Raw genomic sequence first — 27060 nt, forward strand, 5'->3', positions numbered from 1 at the left:
TTCTTTATCGGTTGAGGTTGAATTGGATGCGATAACTTGTGTCAATTACGTCTAAATGTCACCAATGACCCACGGTCAATTTTCCCCTTTTTCATCCTTTTTTTCTTTCCTTGAAATGGACGGAAACCGTTTTCCGTGGCGCTTGAAACGCGTGGAAATCGCAATACATCAATAAAAGATTTGCACGTTTGCACGAGGAGTCATGAGAACCGCGCGCGTTCTTGGGAAGTGGGGAGCGTCCATAATCCATACAGATCGATGACGAAGAGACGAGGAGGAGGGGGGCGTCGATGGCGACCTGCCCTAGAAAATCGCCCGCTTTAAAAGGAGCGACAACCGGGGAGGCAGGAGCGCAACACTCGAACGCATCACTCTCATCCTTCATCATGAACGGTCACTGCAACGGGAACGCCGGCGAGGTCGCCGCGGAGGACTTCCACTGCACCAACGGTTTCCACGACCTGAGCGTCACCAAGGCGGCCGCGGTGGTGGCGGTGCACCGGAAGCTCCACGAGGGTTCCCGCAAAGAGGTTGAAGACCAGAGTCGGCTGCCCGCCCTGCAGAGCGCCTACACCAGCATCCTCCGGGAGATCGGCGAGGACGTGGACCGCCAGGGGCTCCTGCGCACGCCCTTGCGCGCCGCCAAGGCCATGCAGTTCTTCACCAAAGGCTACCACGAGACCGTAGACGGTGAGCGCCGTTTTTTTGACACGCACCTATTTACTCACAGCGAAACTTAGTTTGCCTCTGGTCCAGACTACTCAGGTGGACCGCCGAGAAATGCATCCCTGCCCAGATTTGCATCCCCTAGCTACTATAACCACTTTTATCTCACTTTTATATCACTTTTCGGGAATGTAATGGCGAACATATAACCAAAACCACTTCGTCTTGCATTTGTTGGAAACAGGGTTGGGTAGGGTTACTTTAACTGGATTACTTTCAATGACTTTTGGATTACTCCAATACCAAATGTGCTAATTAAAGACAAAATAAACCAAATATGAATAAAATGATGACTCACAACACGTGGTAAGCTTTCTCTCCTGGCTTTGATCTCTTTGGATTCCGGCAAAACGAACATAAAATGCGACAGAAACAAAATGAAAATAAATCCAAACAGCTTGCCAACATCACTTTTGCCGTTCCATGTATTCTGTTACTCCCCAAGCCTGCACAAAATTTAGTCATTTTATTCATATTTAGGGTATTTTGTCTTTTATTAGCATATTTGGTATTGGAGTAATCCAAAAGTAATTGAAAGTAATCCAGTTAAAGTAACCCTACCCAACCCTGGTTGGGAATGTAATACAACTTAAACCATTCCGTCTTTGTATTTGTTGTGAACAGGGTTGGGTAGGGTTACTTTAACTGGATTACTCTCAATTACTTTTGGATTACTCCAATATCAAATATGCTAATAAAAGACAAAATAAACTAAATATGAATCAAACTCCAAAATTTTGTGCAGGCTTGGGGAGTAACGGAACACATGGAACGGCAAAAATGATGTTGGCAAATACTACAAAAAATACTATGAAAATCATAGTACGAAATCACTGCAGAAATACTACAAAATGCTGCTGCACAAATGCTACAATAATGCTTCAAAAGTCTATGAAAATACTAAATAAATGACTACAAAAATCATACTACAAAAATTCTTCAGCAGAAATACTACAAGAGTACGTTATCTTCCACATAATAAATTTCCTTATAAAGCGGCAATCAACCTCACAGCAAAACAGACTATGTAAAACGAAAACACAGATACTTTGTGTAAGTTTATTTTATTTTCCGAAAATAAAATACACCAACAATTCTTTAAGCTTCTTTCTTAGTTCTTGCAATCAATTCAGTGTTGTGTATTATACTTAGTATTGCCGCGATACACGCAGAAAATATTGCATTTCTCCTAATAAAACACAAAAAAATTCACCCATTGCTTCTGTAGAATGAAGTTTTTAGCGATAATCGAAAACTTGTGATCAAGATTGGTATCTGTCTGTCTCTGTTTCCCATTCCTATTTCGGGGAATCGTCCATATGCCTGACAATTACGTGAATCCATTATCGCCCCTGACATCCAGGCACGACCAATCGATCCACGCCTCATCAAACCTTTAACGCGAAAAATCGAGAACCATCCGGATGGTTTTGAATGCCTTGAATCAAGGGTGGGCAAACTGCGGCCCGCGGGCTTTTCAATTGAAACCAAAATGGTAAAATACCTGGACAATATATATAACAGGAAATAAATATGCCCTCTTTCTCTTCCTTGTCCGTCTTCTACAAAAAAAGTACTACAGAAATACTACAAAATGAATACCAAAACCAAATTTAGCGCTTGGAAACAAGGGTCTAATAAATACTTTTGCTTTATATTCTGAAAAGAAAAAAATATCATCATTTCAAATACAATATACTACAAAAATACCTCTACAGTAATACTGCAAAATATTACCACAGAAAAAATATTTTAAAAAACTACAGTAATACTGAAAAAATACTATGACAGAAATACAACAAAAATACGACAGTAATGTTTGGAATGATACCATTTTCAACTAAAAAACACCTATACCACATAAATATCTCTACAGTAATACTACAAATATATTACTACAGAAATACTAAAAACAACTATAACATTAATACTAAAAAAAAAAAAAATCCATGACACAAATACAACAAAAATACTACAGTAATATGTTTGGAATGTTGCCATTTTCAACTATAAAAAACCCTAAACTATTAAATATCTCTACAGTAATACTACAAAAATATTACTACAGAAATGCCACAAAAACAACTACAGTAATACTACAAAAATACTACTACAACATTACTACAGTTATGTGTTTGGAATTATGCCATTTTCAATTACAAAAAATGTATACTACAGAAATATCTCAACAGTAATACTACAAAGATATTACTACAGAAATACGAAAAAAAACAACTACAGTAATACTACAAAAACACTACAACAGAAACACTACAACAGAAACACTACAAAAATACTACAGTAATGTGTTTGGAATGTTGCTATTATCAATTAGAAAAAAACTATACTCCAGAAATATATCTACAGTAACAGTACAAAAAAATACTACTGCAGAAATACGACCAGAGAAATACCACAAAATTACTTCTACGATAATACTACAGAATTACAACTAAATACTAGAACAGAATTGTTAAAAAAAAATCAAATTACAACTACAGTAATATTACAGAAATATAACAAAAATACTATGATTAAATACACCAAAAAGACGACAGCTATACTACAAAAATACTACGAGAGAAATACTAAAAATACTACAGTAATATGTTTGGAATGATGCCATTATCAATTACAAAACAACTGTACTACAGAAATACCACCAGACAAATACCACAAAATTACTTCTATGATAATACTACAGAATTACAACAAAATCCGACAACAGAATTAGTAAAAAAAAAAAAAACACAACTACAGTAATACAACAAAAATACTATGATTAAATACGACAAAAAGACTACAGTTATACTACAAAAATAGTACAAGAGAAATACTAGAAAAATACTACAGTAATGTGTTTGGAATGATGCAATTTTCAATTACAAAAAAACTGTACTACAAAAATTATCCTACAAAAATACTCATTTTCTGTGTTTTGAGCTAGGTTTTGTGTCAAGGCAACCCCAATAAATACCCCAAAAATCGCTAAACTACTGCTTTAGTGTGGTCTGTGTCCCTCGGGTCTCAGGTGGCCTAATCGGGTACCACGGCCTCCAACCACGGCCTCCAACCACCGGCCACTCCGAGCAGCCAAATCCAATCGTCTATCAGCTTTTGCTTGTTGTAATGACAAAATCCTTTTTTTTTTTTTACCGGCAGACGTGCTGAACGACGCGATTTTCGACGAGGACCACGACGAGATGGTGATCGTGAAAGGAATCGACATGTTCTCACTGTGCGAGCATCACCTGGTGCCCTTTTTTGGAAAAGTAGGATTTTTTTGGTGTTCTCAATACAAAAAAACACCTTGTTTTGTTACTTAAGTCAGCAGACACTGTCTTTTTTCCCTTTTTTTGTAGGTCCACATCGGGTATATTCCCAATAAGAAGGTGGTGGGACTGAGCAAGCTAGCAAGGTAATTAAAACTAGGTTTTTGTGTAGTTGTTTTTCACTGCGTTGAGCTTAAGACTCTCAAACTGTAAGTCGGAAATTCCAAACTCACGTGAGAGCGTTCCCTCTCCCTGGCGTCCTTATAACCGGATTTCGAAAGAACTTTGGGAAACCGGAGGAAAATGGCTGCAAAAGATTATTTGAATAATCAATAGAAATATCACAGTTCACGAATCCCCTTGACTACCTGGGTTGTAGGTTTGTCTTTGGCAAGTACAGCCTGGCGGCGCCCATCCCCCTCCAGTGCTTTTCTCTGGGTAGGGGTTTGTTTCCCCACATGAAACGTAGAGTACTGGTTTCCTAGTTACCAGTAGCAGGAAAAGTGATTTGATCTTCATCAGATACAGTAACTTCATCAACTGGTTGCCGTTGTTTTTGGCAAGTACAGCCTGGCGGCGCCCATCCCCCTCCAGTGCTTTTCTCTGGGTGGGTTTGTTCCCCCACACGAAACGTAGAGTATTGGTTTCCTAGTTACCAGTAGCAGGAGAAGTGATTTGATCTTCATCAGATACAGTAACTTCATCAACTGGTTGCCGTTGTTTTTGGCAAGTACAGCCTGGCGGCGCCCATCCCCCTCCAGTGCTTTTCTCTGGGTAGGGGTTTGTTCCCCCGCATGAAACAGAGAGTACTAGTTTCCTAGTTACCAGTAAGAAAAGAGTTTTGATCTTACTAAAAAACAACACCTTCATCAACTGGTCGCCGTTGTTTTTGGCAAGTACAGCCTGGTAGCGCCCATCCCCCTCCAGTGCTTTTCTCTGGGTAGGGGTTTGTTCCCCCGCATGAAACAGAGAGTACTAGTTTCCTGATACAGCACCTTCATCAACTTGTCGCCGTTGTTTTTGGGTGTAGAGCGTCATCTTAGAAGTCAAGGGCATTCGAAAATAAATAGATTGCTGACTTTTCAGTCACGGGTATCGGCCCCCCTAATAATATATGATATAATGACAATATATAGAATAGTAAATAAAGTACTACTAATAAAAAGTGTTTTTTGTAGGTGTAGGTGCTTTGTCACCATAATCCATTTGTGTGTCTATGAATACTATTAATAATCAAGTAAAGACAAAAATACCACTACAGTGTTATTACAAAAATACTACAGAAATACTACATTAATACTATTATGAAAATACTACAAAAATAATGCAAACATATTGCAATCAAAACACTTCCAAAACAAGTAAAATAAAACTACAGTGGTATTACAAAAATACTAAATAGTTCCTATATAAATACTACTATGTAAATACTCCAAAAACACTTTTACAGAAGTACCACTACAGTAATATTATAAAACATAAATATAACTACAGAAATGTTACGACAGAAATATTACTAAAATACAACAACAGTAATATTACAAAAATGCTAAGGAAATGCGACTTAAGTACTATTATCAAAATAACATACAGATACTACTGAAATACTACAATAATACTGCTATGGAAATACTATAAAAATAATTTTACAGAAATACTACAAATATAGCCCTACAGTAAAATTATAAAACACAAATACTACTACAGAAATATTACAAAAGAAATACTACTAAAATCAACAAAAGTTAAATTACAAAAATAATAAAGAAATACTACATGAACACTACTACAAAAATAATGCACAAACAGTACAGAAATACTTTGAAAACACTATTACAGAAATACCACTACAATAATATCATAAAACATAAATACTACTACAGAAATATGATGACAGAAATGCTACTAAAATACAACTACCCCGGTACATTAATATTACAAAAAATAATCAAGAAACACTACATAAAAACTACTATGAAAATACTACAAAAATACTACAGAAATAATACAAAAATATTCCTTTCGAAATACTACAACAGTAATATTATAAAACAAAACAAAACAAAAACATTACAGAAATTATTAAGACAGAAATACTACAAAAATACGACCACAGAAATGTTATAACAGAAATACTAAAGAAATACAATGCATATAATAATTATTAGAAAAATCTTCAAAATCAAGTACACTAAAAAAATTCCGAAACCAGCATTAGTGCCGATACCAACCTCATTATAAACTACCTTTGCCAATAGCTAAATCAAACGCCCTCTAGTGGCTATTTTATGAAAAGACAGATAAGTGCAAATGTCTCGACCGACAATTTTCTTTTAAAATTCCTTGTTTGTATAACAGCTCATGTATTTTTGCTAATAATTTAAATCCTGTTTTACCACCAGGAGGCACTAAATAACACACACTGTCTCTTTAAATGATCGCGGCCAATAGCAGTATCAAAATCCCCCTAGTGGCCTTTCTACAACCAGGAAAATAAATTACAGGACTAAATTGCCACTAGACTTTTCATACAGAAATATAATTTGTTAAGAAATTAAAGGTAAGTTTTGCTAAACATTAAAAATCATATTCCAGAATGTATAATGAGAGTTCATATTTCAAAATAAAAGTTGCAGTTGATTTCATTACTTGTTACAATTTTTGTAGTTTTTATAGAAAATACATTTGGTGGCACTGGGAATTGGTTTCAATGAGTTAAAAATCGAAGAAAACGAGCTAAATTATGATATCATTTAAAACAATTTTGCTTTTTTATTATTACTCTCACGATGCAAAAAAAAAACAATCCTCATAAAACAAAAAAAACTGCAACTATCATTCCTGGGTTCATGGATCCCTTAACCGCCTGGGCAGCAGGGGGAGCCCTTCCCGTGGTGTGTCTTGGGCAAGTACAGCGTGGGGCAATATTCAAAGTCGCTGAATACGGCTCAAAAAGTAATCCTTAAAAGTAGTTTTCTTTTAGAAAAAAAAGGGGGGGCTAAAGAATTTGCAACAATGTTTTACTTCCTAAAAGTAAAGTACTTTTGTTTGCAGGATTGTGGAGATCTACAGTCGAAGGCTTCAAGGTGAGATGCAGTACTCATATTTGTAAAACTTCCATATCAATATCATTATTTCACATATACAGTATATATATACAGTATATATATATATATATATATATATATATATATATATATATATATTATATATCATTATATCTTTAGAGATGTCAAGTACGTCAAATGAGCATTTTTCACCTCGTTTGAACATATTGAATACAGCTGGGGGGAATTAGGTCGGGGTTGTCAAAGATGCGGCCCACGTGCCGGATCAGGCCCAACAAGCGAGACAATGCTGAGAGAAGCACAAGATTAAAAAAAGGGCGGCAGTTTTAAGTATGTCCGCTTAATGTTGCCAAAGCCAGGCACCACTCATTAAGTAGCTGTAGCTGTAGAATTTTGGTCACTCTCGCCCCTTTTTTTCTTCTCTATCTATTGAGTTTGTTTTCCATCCCTTTTTTTCTCTTTCTTTCTGTTGTTCTCTCCTTTCTTTCTCTCTTTATTCTTTCTTTCTCACTCTTGTTCTTTCTCTCTATCCCTAGCTTTCTTTCTCCCTTTCTTTATCTTTCACTTTCTTCCTCTCTCAATCTTTCTTTCTTCACTTCTCTCTTTCTTTCTCTCTCTTACTGTCTGTGTTCCTCAGTCTTTTTCTCTTTTTTCTCCCCCTCTTTCTTTCTCTCTCTCTTTCACTTTGTTTCACTCTCAAACTCTTTTTTTACATTGTTTTTCTGTCTTTATCTCTTAACGTCTGTCTTATTCTCTGTGTTCCTCATTCTTTCTCTCTTCTCTCTCTCACTCTTTTTCTATTTGTTTCACTCTCCTTTTACGTTCTTTCTCTCCATCTTTCTTTCACTCTAAAACTCCTTTTTACGTTATTTCTCCCTCTCTAGCACTCTGTCCTTCTCTCTTTATCTCTTATTTCTGCCTTATTCTCTTTGTTTTCCTCAGTCTCTTTTTATTTCCCTCTCTCACTTCCTTTCTTTCATTCTCTTTCTCTCTCTCACACATTCTTTCCCTCTCACTCACTCCTTTTCTTCCTTTCTTTCTCTCTGTCACTTTTTTGTCTCTCTCTCTGTGTGTTCCTCAGTCTTTTCTCTCAGTGTCTTTTTTTCTTAATTTCTCTCACCCTTTCCCTTCTTTTTTCTTACTCTTTTCTCTTTCTTTCACTCTCTCTCTTTTTTATGTTCTTTCTCTAATCTCCCTCTCTAGCTCTTTGCCTTTTTCTCTTTATCTCTTATTTCTGTATTATTCTCGCTCTGTGTGTTCCTTAGTCTCTCTTTATTTCCCTCTCCCTTCCTTTCTTTTTTTCTCCTCCTCTCTCTAGCTCTCTTTCTCTCTCTCACTCTTTCTTTCCCTCTCACTCACTGTTTTCCCCTTCTTTCTCTGTCACTTTTTTGTCTCTCTTTCTCTCTATGCTCCTCGTTTTTTTCTCTCTGTGTCTCTTTTTTTTCTTATTTTCTCTCCCACTCTTTCCTTCTTTTTTTCTTAGTCTTTTTCTTTTTCTTATACTTTCACACTCTTTTTTACATCTCTCTCTATATCTCCCTCTCTAGCTCTTTGCCTTTCTCTCTTTATCTCTTACAGTCTGTCTTATTCTCTCTCCCTGTGTCCTACAGTCTCTCTCTCTCTTTCTCTCTCTCTCAGTCTTTTTCTCCGATCGACCCATTCACGCCGATTACCCCAAACCGACATAGTTGAAGCGTTTGCCACTGGAATTCAGCGCTCGGTCGTAAGTTGACTTTGGGCAAACCGCAAGCAGAGCAACTCAGGACAAAAGACGACTGTGCGCCCTGGGGTGTGAAGCGATAATTCGCCGTAAAGAATCGGAAACCAGTGACGTTACACGCTACATTATGTGTGACATTTGAGGTCCCGTCACAAATGACAGTAGATCATCTTCATCTTATTTTCTCTGAAAATACAAAGATAGAGAGAAAACATTTTATATTTTATATCATTTGATGATGTATTTTTTAGGAAAATTACAGTAAAATAAGGAATGAGGAATTATGGGGAAAATTTAAGGAAATTTTGTTTCCGTATACATGAGGAAATATGGATAAAACGTGAAATGTTTTCTTATTTTATTTTGAAAACTTGAGAAAAAAAACCCCACACAAAATAAACAAAATCAGATACTCTGCCTTCATATATAAGGCGCACCTGATTATAAGACGCACGTTCGAATTTCTGGCCAATTTGCGGTTTTTGAGTGTGCCTTATAGTCCAGAAAATACAGTAAATGCGCAAGTATAGTAATCCCTTGCAAAAAGTGAAAATCCGCAAAGTAGCGGTCAAACTTACCTCGAGATGACGTCCTTGTCGACTGACAGTATACAAGTTGAGCAAAATAACAACTATAGATCTACAAATGAAAATGCATAAAACAGAATTGCAGTTGAATATGTGGTCTTTATTAGCATTAAACAAAAGTACAATGAAATCGGAGGGGTTCTTCTTTCAGTACAAGAAAGCAAAATAGAGATCGTCTGGCTAGCTGCATGCTAACATCGGGTATCCCTAGGTTGAGCCAGGTCTCTGTAATGTTCAAAATAAGAGTCACAAATGTAGCGGTTTCCCACGAGTTGAAGCTTCAAGTCATCTGTTCCATAGGTAATGGTTCTAGCCTTGTTGAGATACAAGCTTGGTGGTTTAAGAGTTGTTAGCCTAGCTGTAGCAGTAGACCAGACCTGCAGCCTCTCTATTGCCTCTCCCGACGCCACCTCGGTCGCTTACCGATAACAATCCCCAAAGCACCCGCTGGTGATGACCATTTATTTGCGCTCTTCTGACTTTTCTCAAATTCTTTTCAATGTAACAAGCCGCTAAAAGCTAGCTGTTGTCACGCTTCCTAGTTTGTTTTCGGTAGCCATTTTGACATGTGCGCCCGCCCTGCTGTTTGACTGACAGCATACATTAGCCTATTGCAGTCACACACACCCGACATACAGAGCGCTCCCTTAGTTGCCCCCGTGATAGCATTCGCTGTGTGTTGTCCGCTCTGAACACAATGCATGATATGTTGTTATCAATGACAATAAAGACGATTCGCTGAACCAGCAATAATGTAAAAAAACTAACTTTGTGTATATGTGGTCCTTTTCTCTTAGTCCAAGAGCGTCTCACTAAGCAGATTGCTGTTGGGTTAGCCGACGCCCTGCAGCCCAGAGGCGTTGCCGTGGTGATTGAAGCTGCGTAAGTACACACGGAAAAATACCCCACCCAAAACAAGCTTGCATACTATTCAGGGTTGGTATACCTCTTCATGGCCAAATTCAAGCAATTTTTAAAGGGACAGTGTGTAATATTTGACCAAGACCATCAAAAAAGAGTGCTAACAAGTACGGACTACGGAGGCTAAAAGTGACCAAAGTGCATCGTTTATCCTTCTTATTTTTCGCCCTGCTTTGCGTAAAAGGGAAAAAGAGAAAAAAGAAAACTAAAAAAAAGAAACACAGAAAATGAAAGAAAAGGAAAAACAGAAAAGAAAAAAAAGTGAAAAAGAGAAAGATGAAGAGAAAATATGGAAACAAGAGAAAAGCAAGAATAACAGACGGAATAAAGAAGAGAGAAAAAACTAGAAGATTAAAGTTGAAAGAAAATTTAGAAAATCAAAGAAAAAAGGAAGACAAAATAAGAAAAAAGGGGATAAGAAGAAAAAAGCAAAGACAGAAAGAAAAAAAGGAGAAGAACAAGTGAGGAATAAAAAAGAAAAAGGCGAAAAAAACAGTGTTTTTTGAGGGGAACCTTTAGTGGCAAGATAGCTGACAAATATGCCAGCTCCCTATAGATAATCCTTAAGTCAAACAAATACACATTTCTCCTGTATTTAAAAATGCACAGTTATCTGATAATTTATCATATCTCCTTATGATTCACATCAATATTGTTTTCTTTTAAACATATATATTTTTTTCACTACTAGGACGCACTCAAACATACACACTGTCCCTTTAAAGACTTTCAAAGCCTATTTTCTATTGTATCCAGTAACATTTAAGGAAGAAATCCAGTGAGAGTCACACATATATCTTAAATTTACATAGGCAAATTTGAAGCTTTTATATTTATATATATATATATATATATATATATATATATATATATATATATGTTGGGTAAATATCACAGTATTATCTAGTTTATGTTTTCAGTTGCAGGAAGTTCTTCCCATTAGTGTACCACTGGGAATTGCTACCTTCATTTTTTGCATTGTACTTATTAAATGTACATAATTGATACCTAATCCTTGCACAAATACACATTTCATAGTATCCCAATTAGCTGTAGCACGCACTGTCGTGTAGGGGGCGATAATGCTTCACAGGACATACAAACTAATGCCAGCTGCCGTTAACCACGAAGGGAGAACGAACGCGTTGGTAAAGCGAAGCCGGCAGAGAGCAGCGTCAGAGAAACTAGGCGACGATTTCAAACATTCACAAGCGCATATCGACCCTTTTAAAAAGCGTTTGAGGATTTCAAGCACCCGCACGAACCCTCTAACATCCCTCTCCCCGCCTTAACGCAGACACATGTGCATGGTCATGCGCGGCGTGCAGAAGATGAACAGCCGCACGGTGACCAGCTCCATGTTGGGGGTCTACCTGAACGACCCCAAAACCCGGGAGGAGTTCCTGTCCCTCACCAAGCCCTGAGGAACCCCGAGGCAACAGGAAAAACTCCAAAAAACACGACCAAAGCTTGAAAAATCTCAACGCCGCAGCTTTGATGATTTGTGACACCACTGTGCCTTTATTTTCCCTCCTATTATTTCATATAAAAATGATTCTATGTATTCCTTCTAATGTCAAATTGTTTCTTTTGGATGACGTGAATTCTGTTGGTGCTTGGCTAAATCGTACTGTTTGAATTTTTTTGGCTTTCTCACGATGAAAGAGTTGTAATTCCGTGATTGATCGACGCTATTTTTGTAACACGGAGCATTTGTACAATAGCGACTATTATTGCCGACTTGATCGGAGTTTTTTTTTTCTTTTTTTTAAATCGTTTTTAATCTGTAAAGCGTGTACTTTGATGATTATTTACCAAAATAAAATGTAGAAATCTTATCACAACCGACTCTGGATTTATACGTGAAAATGAGCGTTAGCGCCTGCTAGCGATATCCCCCCCAAATAGGAGATTTCTTTCCCAACTGAAAACAATGATGAACTTAATTTTTAATCTCTCTCTCTTCCTTTCAGTCTTTCTTTCTCCTTTGTCCTCTTTTTTCTTATTCTTTCAATCTCAACCTCTTTCATTTTCTCCCTCTTTCCTCTCTCCTTTTTTCTCTCTTTCTCTCTCTCTTCCTCTTTCTTTCACTCTTCCCCTTTCTCTCCCTTCCTCTTTATTTTCTATTTCTTCCTCTTTCTCTCTCTCTTCCTTTCTCTGTCTCCCTTCCTGTCTTTTTCATCCTCCCCTCTATTTTCTCTCCTTCTCTTTTTCATTCTCTCCTTTTTTACTCTCTCTCTCTCTTCTTTTCCTTCTATTCTCGCTTTTGCTCTTTTTTCTTATTATTTCTCTACCTCTTTCATTTTCTCTCTCTCCCTTTTACTTTTTCTCCCTCTTTTTCCTTCTTTCTTTCCTATCTCTTTCATTCTCTACCTCCCCTTCATTTTCTCCCTTCTTTTTATTCTCTCCTCTCCCCCCCCCTTTTCTTTTTTACTCTCCCTCTTTTTTTCTTTCTTTTACTCTCTCTCTCTTCCTTTCTTTCATTATTTATTTATTATTCTCTCTCTCTCTTTCATCTACTAGTCCAACAGCACAGTGAGTTTTTGTTCTACTGTGTGGCCCCAAGCTCAAATGAGTTTGACACCCCTGGTTTGAATCCATGGTTCTCAACTGGTCTGACTTGAGAACCCATTGTTACACCCAAGCTGCGACCCAAATCAAGAAATAAATTCCACTTCTCAAATGTATCAAATGAAAGGATTGTGTGCTTTAAAGCTGAGATAGTAAACTCCTTAAAAAACAAAACAAAATAAACACCACAACCAAAAAACTTACCATATATACCCGCATATAAGCCTACATCGCATATAAGCGAACCCATTATTATGTGCAGAAAAAGGAAACAAAACCCAGAAAACTACAATAAAAGGAGGTATGGTCCCCTTGAAACCTGTACATTGACTGGACAGGTAGATTGAGCAGAGCATTATCGCCATCTACTGTTAAGGAGTGTAACTGACCCTACGTTTTTGTCGTCTTTGCATTATATTTGCCAAGGAAAGTCACGTTGAAAACTGGTTTTTGACCCGCTTTTTGGTCCCGACCCACCGGTTTAGAAACACTGGATAAAATAACACTTGGAACAGAGTGTGTAAACTTTAGCACCTCCTGTAAATCTTAAGTCAAAAAACAATATCGACTCATGAACTAAGTCAAAATACATAAAACATCACAAAAACAAGCATTTTTTTAATAATTGGCTTTTATTTCACATAACACGAGTCCCATCCAGAGGGAGCTGACATAATTGTCTGCCATCTTGCTTCTACAGGAACCCAAAAACCTCGAAAAGGCGAAGCAAAAAAATATGACAAGTAAAAGGGTGTATTTTGGCCACTACCAGTCCCCCTAGTTTGTATTGTTCCTTGTGCTTTTCAGCACTCGTTATCGGCTGACACAATACGGCGACATCTAGTGGTCAAACAATACACACCGCCCACTCATTTTGACTAACATTCGGTAAAAATTAAAAACATTCAATACTAGACAAGAATACACGAACTATCATACCAATGTTATTTTTTACACCAGCTTGCAGCACACCACACAGTGCCATCTAGTGGTGAAATATTATCCATTGGGGCTTTAAAACTTGTGTGCCGGGTCGGGCTGGATTTTTTTTAGATATTACCGCTACTTCATAGGGCAAGCATGTCAGCATCATTTCTAAAGAGACTTGTTTTACTTTCCGTCATTTAATGCTTGGTTTATAGCAGGGGTGTCAAACTCATTTTAACTCGGGGGCCACACAATAGAACAAACAATCTCTCGGGGGCCGGACTAATAGATTAAAAAGAGAGAATGAATTAAGAGAAAACGAGGGAGAGAAAGAGAGACCAAGAGAGAGGGAGAAAGACCGAGAGAGGTTGAGAGACAGAGAGAGAGAAATAATTAAAAATAGAAATAGTGAGAGAGGGGGAAAGAGAGAGAAATAAATAATTCCAAAGAGGAATAGAAAGAGATAAAAATAGAAATAGCTAGAGAGGGGGAAAGAGAAAGAAATAGAAAGATAAAAATATAAATAGTCAGAGAGGGAGAGAGAAAGAATAAAAATCCAAAGAGAAATAGAAAGGGATAAAAATAGAAATAGTGAGAGATGGGGAAAGAGAAATAAATAGAAAGAGATAAAGATAAAAAGAGAGAGGGGCAAAGAGAGAGAAAAAAATCCAAAGAGAAATACAAACAGAGAAGGGGAGAAAGAGAGAAGGGGAAAGCAAGAGAGAGTAAAAGAAGGTAAAAAGACACAGAGACAAAGAAAGAGACAGAGAAAAAGAAAGAGAGAGTGAAAGAGAGATAGTGAGAGGAAAAGGGAGGGAGAGAGAGACAAAGAAATACAAGTACAGCCTTTGTGAGAGGCACCCGGCTTTGACAACATCAAGTGGACATATTTCAACCTGCAGCTCGTTTTTCTCTTGCGCTTCTCTGTGCGTTGTCTCGCCGGCTGGATTCAATCCCTTAGAGAGCCTGAACCAGCCTGCGGGCCACCTGTTTGACACCCCTACTCTATAAGATTTAAGTCTTGAGTTTGGCTCGGCCATTCTAACACTGTTATGTTGTTAGTTTTAAACCATTCCATTATAAATCCCCCCTGGTTTGTAGAGTCAGACTACCAAGAAACACGGCAACAATGTCAAGCATTTCAAACCTTGAAAACACACCGATAAAATTCAAGCATTTCCAAGGATTTCGAGATGGATTCAAACAAAATAGTTTCTCTGCTTTTTCCTTTTACACTGAATATTTTATGACCCAAAAAAAAAAATCACCTAAACACAGTCCAAAAAAGGCTGAACTGCCCTCTAAATGCAACTGGAGTGACACTCACACCGGTTTACACTAAACCGGTCACACCGACGTCTGCTTGTAGTTGGTGGTGTCCAGAACCTTTTTCCCGCACATGGCGCAGATTCCTGAGGAGATCAAACGGGAGAGCTCGTGAGCAGGCCCAAGGTCTTGTTTTGTGGACTGATCGTTGGGGTTTAGGGCTCGGACAATGCCCGGTTTGTCGCGAGACTTATCCCCCTGCGGTACGGTGAACCCGAGCGACCTTGTGGTAGAAGTTTGATTAAGAAGTCATTAGAAGTGGAATAAGAAGAAGAAATTGGCCAGGGGGCCAATGCTGGAGACCTTTTCATTTATCATCATTATGAAAATATTTACATGCAGACATCTACATATTATATTGCTTTATTTTTGAGTTTTCCCGTGCCTTCATGTAGGCTTTAGATCAGGGGATGGTGTCATAATTGACTGTAGTTTGAAATAATCTGTGGTCTGTGCAGCCCTTTGAGACTCTTTGTGTTTAAGGGCCAAACAAATAAACATGAGTTGACTACATTTGTTTTGAATTAGTTTCAGTTTCATTAGATTGGTTTTAAAAGGGTGGCACGGCGGCTAGGTGGTTAGCGCGCAGCCCCGCGGTGCAGAGGTTCAGGGTCCCCGTGCGGAGTTTGCATGTTCTGCCCGTGCTTACGTGGGTTTACTCTGGGCACTCCGGTTTCCTCCCACATCCCAAAAACATGTATGTCAGGTGAATTGGCCGGTCCATATTGTCCCTAGGTGTTGTCTCTATGTGCCCTGCGACTGGCTAGCATTTGTATTGTAGTATTACTGTAGAGATATATTCCATAGAAGTATTTTGTAATATTTCTGTCGTATTTCCATAGTACATTTGTTTGTAGTGTATATGTAGTTGCATTTTTGTAGTATTTCTGTCATAATATTTCAGTTGTAATAATTCTCTAGTCTTATTCTCAACCGCATCAAGCTTTCTTATTCCACTTTTGTTTTAAAAGAAACGGCTCACCTTTTCTTTACACCAACCGTATTGAATGGATGCACGAGATATTAAACACTAAAAATGTCAGTTTTTTGCGCGTTGGAGATTCAGTACAGTATGTTTGCACACGGACTAGGAAGAGGATTTCTTCTTCAGGGTGGATGCTGGGTGACCTCTCACAGCGCCACCATAGGCCGGTAGCGGCAGAAAGAAGCACTACAGTAATGTCCGGTACTCGGAAAAAAAGTGCACACAATACAAAATCTAACTTACAGCGATGTCCGGATGATATTCGACATCCCGAAAAAAAATGTTCTTAAGTCGAATGGTCGTAAGTAGGGGAGCGTATGTACACTGTATTCAAACATGTGATTCCTGTCTAAACCGGGCAGATTTGTTTCCTGTGTTCATGTAATTTCGTTTACACCAATCAGTGTGTTGTTTCATTCTTGTGTTTCCAATAAATGAGCTTCTAGCCATAGACAGAGCGTGATTCCTCCCTGAGACGTTTCTGGAAGCACCGGCTTTCCTTAATCAGTGTTCTTTTCTTCATCCTAATACAATCTCACGTCGTAACCATGACAGTATATATATTTTTATTTGTAGTACATTTCAACTCTTTGTTCAGGGAGACGAATTATAAAGCCTAATGGGGCCCGTGGGCTGTAGTTTACTCACCCCTGCCCTAAAGCTTAGCATACATATGTAGATGTTTACGACCGTAATAGTGGACTGCAAATTAAATCTTTAATGTTCTTGAGGTATATGTACCTATGATGACAATCACAGGCTTTTCTTATATTTTGAAGTGGGAAAACATGCACGAATGGTGGTTGACTAAATACTTTTCTTCACTGAAAGGACAGTTTATATTAAAAGAATGATAATAAATTGGTGATTTAAGAAACAAGTGCCATATTTTGTTGCCCTTGCTAACAAAATCACAATACTATTGCATTACATGCATTTTTCATGAAAACTCAAACACGATGACTGCAACTTTTACAGTGAGAAGTACTCTTTTTTTAATTGAATCCTGCTGGTTTGAGCTAAAAATCCATCTAATCTTTCACTTTAAGGGAAAAAAAGAAATCTCCTTTGCGCCCCGTACTGACTCTTTCCAAAATCTCGATATGTAATGTCTTTTTTATTTATTATATTATATCGCCGCGTTGAAAAATCCCACAAAAAAAATGGAAAAAACCCTAGCTAATGACCAATTAGCTCCACACAATCCATCAAAAGCGATTACTACTATGCCAATCCTTACTGGTTACCATTTTTCTTCCACGCGAAGGAAAAAAAGAGGGATGCTGTATTTTGATGATGTCAGTTGTTATTCAAACCAACTTGCAACTAAGGGCATGCATGATGCATTCCACCCAAAATCTACTTTCCCACAGGCAGATATGAGTGAATGACGTCCACAGTAGGACATACCGACCTTTTTTGTAAGCGCAGCCTTGGCAGTAGTGCGAGCCTGACTGATGGACGGAACTCTTGCAGATGCGACACGTGGTGAAGCCCGTCTTGCTGTACGGATCGAACCTAAAAGACAAAAACGGGAAAATGTGTGTTTATCGGCCATTTGGAATGAATGATTAACAATCGGCTTTTCTATATTACTGTATTTTCTGGACTATAAGTTGCTTGGAGTATGAGTTGCACCATAATGAAGAAAGAAAAAAAATATTTCAGTTGTAGAATCATTGATTTGACTTCCGGGAGAAAGTCAAAACATTTACCACTCTTTCACAATGTCTAAAATGTTGGCCAAAGTAAAATACAAATTTGCAAAGGTAAAACGTTCGTCTCCAAATGGGCACTTTTGGAAACGCCTGAACCTACTTTCAGAAAAAAGTGTCAAATACGATGTTTAAATTTTCAGTGTGTGATCAAATTTCACAAGGTACCAGGTAAGGCTTGAAACAATGTCTCGCCGGTTTAACAGCTAAAATGCCCATGCTACACTAATCTGCAGGCATTTAATTGCCAAAAAGAAATTCAGGCGATAATAAAAGGCTTTTAATTCTGTGTGTTCCAACTCATATTACTCAATGTAATTACTCAAACTTGCAGTGATTATTTCAGTTTGGGACGAGACTCCAGAGTCTTACCTTTCAAAAGAGACCAAAATCGTCCCTATTCTCCAAACGGTTAAGAAAACAGTATTCAATTTACTTTGGGTAAGTCTTGGATTGTAATTTTAGGCGAATTGTACAGAAACGTTAAGGGGTTAATAAAGGATTTATTTCAACAAGAATTCCGTACTGTGCCCATGTGAACTTTAAACCGCAACCGCTCAAAAGGTCAAGCCAAAATCTTGGCCTGCGATTCTTATCAGAAGACCATTTTGCCAGTTTTTAATACTTCACGCTACGAGTCATGTGAATAATACAGTGTATTATCAGATTAGAAAATTACATTCGCCTTGTCAAATGCACATTTTCTATGAGTACTTCTGGAAAAAAAAATGCTAAATGATTCCTCACTAGCTTGCTTAATCGACGAGATCATCATTTAGAGAAGCATCTCATATGTGGAGCTCACCTGGCTTTCTTTGAAGTCAGCAGTTTGTTTTCATTGCGCTTGCGCCCGCCGCTCTCTGAAACAAAAAAAAGGACGGAATTAGCCTTCCAACGAAGCGCCATTATAATTAAAATTGTCTTTATTGTCATTGATAACGAGATAATGAACATTATTTACAAGCAGATTAGACGGGGCACCCCAGGAAAAAGATGTAATAAATACTTAAAAGAAGAATGTTAGGATAAACAGGAAAATATTTAGAAGGTAGTGTTTGGAGACTACCCTAAATGCATCAGAACAAAAGTGCAATGAAATGATGTGCAACATTTTTCTAAAATAAGACAAGAAATGCCATTGGAATCAGCGCCATTGGCAGAGTGTCCACTTGACACCAGACCCTCAATTAGACTTATTCAGTGCCAAATGTATAAATACGTTTTGAGAAGCATTGCCCCTGAGTGGCAAAATTAAAAATGGTCGTTTTGGGCTTTATTTTAAAAAACTATTAAATTACACAGGGTTGGTGCAGGTCATCAGTAAGTATCAAGTATCAAGCCTTTGGGAATTATTTTCAGTTTAAAACAATCACCATCAGATGGCAGGAGTGGCTATGATAAGAGCATCATCCACGTCCTAGTTTTGCTTCCTGTATCCAGCAATTGAGAGTGTGTAGGCAGCAGCCCCCAAGTAGGTGCAAAAGTGTTGAGAAAAATGAATATATGGAAAAGGACAGACAGACGGTTCAAGAGAGCTTTTTATTTTCTACAACTGATGACAAAGTCCCTTATTCATACTTGGGGATGATGTTTTGTGTAAGTTCACAGGAACGTAATAGCCATGCTGACCGAAACCGTGTGATCATGTCACAGGAAACATCAAGCGCTGAAAAGTTTTGCAAAGTTCACGCGACGCTCATGCATTGGTTCAGAGGTCTTGTGATAAAATGTTATTTTGCAAGCAAAGTACCCTTGTGTTTATGGAAAGTATTGTTTGGATATAAGGGGTATCACAAATTCAAAAAAAATGAAAGCCAAGTGTAAGTACAGTTTGAAATACAAAAAGCTGTTTTTCTCAGAGGTTTTCTTGAAAACAAGTATTTTCAAGATAGTTAGCAATGTTCAACAGTTGTCTACTAAACAATGGTAAAAGCCAGAAACGTATTTTTTTCCAATTAGAGATGAGGGTTGATGCTTTTTTTAGCTATAGAGCTAAACCTTCAGTATTCTTTCAAAAATGAGTCAAAATGGCAAAAATTGGCTTACACCCTGAAGGATTTTATACATTTTACTATAAAGGATTTTATAAGATTAAATACAAGTTACATTTATCAAGTGCAATGAAGATTTTCCCTGAGTGGGCTTTCAGGTCACGCTGAATTTTGATAACAGGACTCTGACGGGGGGACGGCAGGCAATGTTTGGAGAACAAGGCCCTGATGACATAGAAATGCTCTCCTGTTTTGAGTTTCTCCAGACATCGAGGCGAGGGGGTGACCCCACGTGGGGGCTTCCATTGGCACGCCCATGGGAGGATCCGGCACACCAGCTTGCGGAAAAAACGTGGGCAGGGGAAGAAAGGCAGAAGATCGAGAGAGGAGACTTGACAGAGACTCGAGCGACACTAATTCGGCCATATATTCGATGGAGTTCACTTAGCTAAATTATTTAAGAAATTAGATCTGCCCCCGTGTGGAAATGCCGGTGTCTTGTTCATATTTCCATCAAGAAACGAGCGTGCATTGTTAGGAGAATGCAGGTTGTGTTTGGTTAATAGAGTCAGATAACTAGTTCGAACAATTTGGTAAACGGTACATTTTAAGATTTATTTCCTAACAACCCGTATTTCCCATTTGAGAGAAACGCCTGGCATTGAATGAGTTAAAAGATGCCCTCCAGTAGAGAGGATCACGTGTTTAGGATCTTGTGACCAGCCAAGATACTTAGCATATTATTTTGCAACTTGATTTCGTTAACACAAGCTTTCAGTTAACTCAAGGAAAAGACTGTGATCCTGCGAAGTTATCTAAATGGTAAATGGACTGGATTTAGGGCAGCATATCGATGCAAAATCCAGAATTGAACATTAACACGGGGGTTTATTTAACATGAAATCAAAATGAAATCAAGGAAAAAAAGAAGATTGCGTTCGGAGTCTGAAGAAATCAACCTTATCATGTGTAAAAGAAAAGAAAGAAAAAAGAGAGGAAAAATAGGTTAGCCAATATAATGTGTCGGATAAGGTAGTCCAAAGTAAAGTTACTACTACTTAAAGGAACGGGATCTCTATTTTTATAGGATTAATATAGGATAGTCATTCCCACAGGCAATTCCTCTAGAGTTAAACCACCCATAAACCAAACAGCATGAAGTTGAAAATTAAAATAATCCTCGAGATGTTCTTTGGGATCCTCAAAATTCAGGTCTCATCGGGGTTATAGCGGTGGGGTCCAGTGGGGTCGATTGGACTTGCAGGGTGGATCCGTGTGCCATTGAAGCGCTCTCTTAAGGCTATGACCTAGTGATCCCCTTTTGTTGTCTGACAGGCAGGCAAGAAAATACACCCCAGGGGGCATGATTCGGAGGAAAGCTGATAATTTCCTGGTCTGTTCAGGGGTGAAATGGTTTCTAAAGGCCAATAGGGGCCGGATAATTAAAGCAGAGTAAGCTTGTACGCCTAAATGTCTTAAACAGGACAAATTTTGTAAACATGTTTCATCATTCGTCATAATTCATACACAGTCATGAATGTTTGAATCACGATCACAAACTTTATGTTAACAGACTTTCTGCTGAAGAGTCATAGTCTCTGTGATGAGACCTGGGTACATTCAGGAACTGTCCATCAGTCATTCCACCCAGCCCATAGGCCTGAGTTCTTTGACTGGGGTGGAATTCAAATGTTCAATTCTGTAATCCAGGAAATATATTTAAGTCAATTCTGTCGGTGGTTTTAACATCAAAACGCACAACCAAAAGGAAAGACATAAAAAGGAAAGAAAAATAAAAGAAAAAACGTCGTCATGATGGAACGAAGGCGTACTTAGTCCGATAATCCAACAGGGAGCGAAAAGAAGGAATGTCTTTTAAAAGCGGGAATGGTCTTGGGGGTAAGGATGCGTCTTTCGGGTCCGCGGCAAAACACAAAAAGGGAGAAAAAGGAAAACGAAGTAGTTGTTGTGGTGGGCTTATTCCCCCACGTCTAAAGGCAGGCATAATTTTTCCCAATTACTGACTAATTTATCTTCCAGAAGGGCATCTGAAATGTTTTCAGACGTCGTTCTGGTGTTTTATGTTTAGAGTGCATGCGTTATGGAAAAAATGCAGTTCGCCTTTTTCCCATTTGCCCCGCACAGGAGCAGAATTTTTGCGACCGAGTGCCAAAATGATCAAACGTCGTTGGATACTCAAAACTTTGGGCACCGTACAGTTCTTAAGATTGCTGCAAGAATAGACATCCTATGCGAAATAAGATAACTTCCTTTTTTTAGAAGCAAACCCCACAAATTATTTCCAATAATTTGTGCCATATTTCATAACCTAGATAAAGCAAATCCCCAAACCGGTTTTGACAGTCACTGCCATTGTCTATTTATTGATCAGAAATCAAGACTATAATTTGAAGACTGTATCTCCCAGCCCTCCAAAGAACAAGGAGCATGTGAGGAGAATGAAGTGTCGTGTGTGTCACGCTGTGCATGGAAGGAAAACAATGCTTTTCTTTTTGGTGCGTGGAAAATCGAGCTGCACGATTTTGCGAGAAAAAACCTAATTGCTAGTTTTCAGAACAGTTTTGCAATTTCGATTAGATTTTCGATTTTAAAAGAATGATGCATTTTCTGTGCTAGTTTTGTTATTAACTTTTGGATGCATGACCTACATTCTTCCATGACTGGAGTAGGTGATTAGTCGGGGAAAAAAAAATAAAAATACTAAAGGCATCACATCATAAACATGTATTATGAGGAGTACCTGGAACATGACAACTGTTTCTTTTTTATTTTGAAGAAATATCAACCCTTGGGGGTCATGTTTTATCCCACTTATGCATCCAAGGGTTCAGACTAGTGACAGGGCCATACGGCTATTGAAAAGTAAAGACTTGTCTGTATGATGTCAGCAGTCACCCCTGGACATATCCTCAGAAATCGTATAAAATACTCATGCTTAGTTTTTCAGGTGGTGAACATTTTTTCCAGCTGTTTTAGAGCTAAGATGCCCACGCTACACTAATCTTGCACGTGATTGCAAAAAAAAAAAAGCCAAAAATTCAGGCGATAATGAAAACCTACTATTTCTGTGTGTTCTAAATTAGATGACTAAATGTTAGGAGCACTTGCAGTGATTATTTCAGTTAGGGACAAACCTTGAGAGTGTTTCTCTTCAAAAGAGACAGAGAGAGGGACAGAGACAGAGACACCGAGAGAGAGAGAGAGAGAGAGAGAGACCGAGAAAGAGACCGAGAGAGAGAGAGAGAGAGAGAGAGAGAGAGAGAGAGAGAGAGAGAGAGAGAGAAAGAGAGAGAGACCGAGAGAGAGAGAGAGAGAGAGAGAGACCGAGAGAGAGAGAGAGAGAGACCGAGAGACCAAGAGAGACAGAGAGACAGAGAGACCAAGAGAGACAGAGAGACGAAGAAAGAAAGAGAGAGAGAGACAGAGAGAGACCGACAGAGAGACAGAGAGAGACAGGAACCTAGAGAGAGAGACCGAGAGAGAGAAGAAATAAAAGTACAGCATTTCTGAGAGGCACCTGGCAACATCAAGTGGACATATTTCAACCTGCAGCTCGTTTTTCTCTTGTGCTTCACTCAGGGCTGTCCCGTGGGCCGGATGCAATCCCTAAGCGGACCTGATCCTTCCCGTGGGCCGCCTATTTGACACCCCTGATCCAAACGGTTCAACAACAGATTTGAGTTTACTTTGGGTACGTCTTGGATTGGGATTTTATGTGAATTTTACAGGATCGTTGAGGGGTTAAATTTAAGAAAACAGCACCCTCTTCTGGCGAGCTTAGTTAGGGTTGCTGTCCATAAATCCTCAAAAAAAACGAGGCGTCATACGATTACACAATCGCACTGAGTCACATTGCAATGGGCATAAGATTTCGGTTAATCGTGCAGACCTTTTGGATCCAGTTCGCCGATTAAATCCTTGGTTTTTAATGCATGTATCCCTCATAAATATTCCTTAGACTTAGTATTTTTTCTGTTTTTTTTTTTTTTGTTAAACAATACCTTCACTGATATCGTACAAGGTATTCGATTCAAGGGATTTGAGTCTGGGATTTGGGGTGATTATAACCTGTAATGCACTTTGTGTTAAAAGTCTTGTATGAAAGTAATTCATAAATCCTAAGATTTTTAGTCGAACTCTGTTAGTAAACCTTTCACTCCACGTAAACTGTATGAACTCATGAACCTCGTGTGAAAAACAGAATTCACATTAGGTTGCTTTTTTTGATGCCATAACGTATAAATAGGTTTGCAGAAGCATTGTTGCTGAGTGCCAAAATGAAGATATTTTTTTATTTTTGAAAAACAAATCCTAAAAAATATTCTAAAGGCTTTGGCCCTGCTGATCAGTAAGTATCAAGCCTCTGGGAATGATTTCAGTATGATATATCACCACTAGATGGCAGAATTGTTTTGACCACACATTGAGAAGACCCCCACTTCCTAGTGTTACTTTGCTTCCTCTATCCAGCGACTGAGAGTGTGGGCGGCACTGAATTTTTTTTTGCGTTTATGCATAAAGTCTGTGTTCTTTTAATAGATAGTTATTTTGCAAGCAAAGTGTCTTTCTGTTTATGGAAATCATTGTTTAAATATTGAAGGCATCACAAATGAGTTACAACAGCAAAAATTGGCTTTCTCTAGCTCTACCAATTTGCGAAACACATCTGGCATTGAATGAATTAAAAAAAAACATGACTCAAAACTGGTGCGCAAGTAATGACCCTTTGCACACATGTGACCTAACTACGTGACGACACCATGACGGACGGCGGTAACCCTTAATAAAAGTGGACGAGGCCAGTAAATACTAAACAACAACAAAAACGGCTATACTTTTCAACACCATTGGCAATGACTAGGCAAACGAATACTGTGCAGCTGTCGGATGACGTGGCTCACCTTGTCGAAAAGCACACAAAGGGCTATTTAGCGAAACTGTTGATAGCATTAGCAATGCTAACTAACGAGCCATACGATCTTCCTCCTGACATATTCACACATCTAAACAAATTGTCCAGTCTGCCTTACTTCAGTACACACTATGTGTACCACTATGCAGTATATGGAGTGTCCCCATGCACCAGTGCTGATCTAAAAGCTTATAAAAGTCTGTAAGCTTACCAGTTCTTATTGGTTTTGTGCTAAAAAATACACTCCCTGCGTGAAATGTCCCACCTTGCACAAATAATACTAAATTTACTCCATATCTATTTGTGGGGGGAATGTAATAAAACAGAAAAGCCCAGAGTATTTTGAGCATGTTGAAAATATTTATAATGGCACAACGTAGTCTCTCTTTTAATCCGTTGGTAATTTTGCAGTTCATTTCTGTGTAATAAGCTTTTATGGTAGAGCACAGAACAGCTTTCAATACATATGATTTTCAAAACGTTTCTGTTTAGAAACTCTGGTTAATCGCAATAAAAACAGCTCATATACGCAGTAAGAAATAGCAACGGTAAGGCTAACATAGCTAGTTAGCACTAGCTAACTTATTATATTGAATGTCTTTGACGTGACTTGTACCTACTGGAATACTTGAGTGGAATGCCTTAGTTGTGACACGGCAAAACACCAGTTCCAGCGTTTGACTGCAGATACAAAATTTCCGTCGTCTGGTATCATCAAAAGAGATTATATTCCAAACCGGGCTTAGAAGCTTGCCCACCGCACAGGAATTAATCCCTGTGGTAAAAAAGTGGTGGTTATGTTCTTCTGTTGTAATTAATGGTATTTGTTTCAACTCAACTGCCTATTCAACTGCCGTGCACTCAGGTGCTTCCTACGTCCGTCATGGCTCTCATTCTGCCAGAGAAGTTACTGTGACGTCACGTGCAAAGGGTACATATTGTATGCGTCCGATTTGTAAAGCTTGATTGTTATGCAGGCACAAATTTGGTTAGCTAATTGATCAATGATGAATTTAATTACGGAATGATTCTCCATAGTTTGCGTTGTGGTTTGTTGTAATGTGTTTGCTTTCGGTTGCAGTAGGCAATACGGCGACATCTAGTGGTCCGATATTTCAGTGTTACAATGGATCGGCAAAATAAATACATGTTTATCGTAGACTGCCGCGTCTAATCTCGCTGTTTTCATTGTCACTTTGTTGTTATCAATGACAATCAAGACAATTTTATTCTATAGATCCATTTTACCTATCGTGTTTCGTGCTCCGTCCTTCCATGTGTCAGGGGTGATGACTCTGCCAAGTTTTTTCTCGCCTTAAACACAATCAAAGGGAAATCAAATCACACAGGGTGACATTAATAAAGACCTGCATTGTGAATCTATTGCGTAAAACAATCGACATTTTGAGAGACCATAGGCGTGTTAAAACAGCAGGCCGTTCGGAAATTCAGACATTTAGTTAACATTTGAATATATTTCACAGTTCGTTGTGAACTTACATTTTTCGCAGACCATATTTTCTCCCTGTATGTGGTGGTTTTACTTTAAATAGATGAAAACAAAACACTCGTTGCCGTAGGCTTTGTCTTTTTCGACGTTAGCTAGTTAGCTAAAAGGCTATGTTTGTAAACTTCCTGTTCATGATGACGTCAAGGACGAGGTGCGAAGACTTTGGGGTATTTGATTGGTTGCCACCTGTGTCATTCAAGTGTTCGATAAAAATATCTAAATCCGATTGAAAATTTGTTTTATTTCTTAGTTTACGTATTTCAGAAAATGTATAAAAATCAGTTCTTGGGTTAATGACGAAAGAAACGACAACATTAATGTAGATGCTAATTTAGTTGTAGATATATATTATTTTGTGGATTTACCCTTTTAACTTAAATGATTATTTCTATGGGCAGAGCGCATGTGCAGCACAGTTCATGTCTTGGGAACCTCCTGCGTGGGTTCAAATCCAGCTCCAGACTTCCTGTACGGAGTTTGTATGTTCTCCCCGTGCTTGCGTGGGTTTCCTCCGGGCACTCCGGTTTCCTCCCACATTCCAAAAACATACATTTCAGGTGAATTGGCCGGTCCAAATTGGCCTTAGGTGTGAATGAGCGAGTGAGTTGTCTGTCCCCGTGTGCCCTGCGATTGGCCGGCAACCAGTTCAGGGTGTCCCCTGCCCACTGCCCGATGATTGCTGGGATGGGTTCCAGCCCCCCGCGACCCTACTGAGGATAAGCGGTGTAGCTAATGAGACGAGATGAGACTATTATTTCTATAATAATAACAAATATGGAGGGCCATAATTCATTTATTATTGATATAC

General features: G+C 38.5%; 2 protein-coding genes across 2 annotated transcripts; one reads left to right on the forward strand and one right to left on the reverse strand.

Annotated features, from left to right (window-relative positions):
* Nucleotides 1-335: 335 nt before the first annotated feature.
* On the forward strand, nt 336-12132 carry gch2 (GTP cyclohydrolase 2). The gene is made up of 6 exons (XM_088323294.1): nt 336-690; nt 3889-3998; nt 4089-4144; nt 7053-7084; nt 10171-10255; nt 11592-12132. Exons 1-6 carry the CDS (start codon nt 387-389, stop codon nt 11716-11718), a joined length of 714 nt encoding a protein of 237 aa, XP_088179420.1. The 5' UTR covers nt 336-386; the 3' UTR covers nt 11719-12132.
* Nucleotides 12133-14141: 2009 nt separating this feature from the next.
* On the reverse strand, nt 14142-26369 carry cript (cysteine-rich PDZ-binding protein). Its single transcript, XM_088323381.1, has 5 exons — nt 26243-26369; nt 25991-26056; nt 18624-18678; nt 17518-17621; nt 14142-15204 (listed from the first exon to the last, which is right to left on the reverse strand). The coding sequence occupies exons 1-5, from the start codon at nt 26256-26258 to the stop codon at nt 15140-15142; spliced, it is 306 nt and encodes a 101-aa protein (XP_088179507.1). The 5' UTR covers nt 26259-26369; the 3' UTR covers nt 14142-15139.
* Nucleotides 26370-27060: the final 691 nt, after the last annotated feature.

Source organism: Urocampus carinirostris, chromosome 19, assembly GCF_059441175.1.
Source record: "Urocampus carinirostris isolate Australia breed hairy pipefish chromosome 19, RoL_Ucar_1.0, whole genome shotgun sequence".
Classification (NCBI taxonomy): domain Eukaryota; kingdom Metazoa; phylum Chordata; class Actinopteri; order Syngnathiformes; family Syngnathidae; genus Urocampus; species Urocampus carinirostris.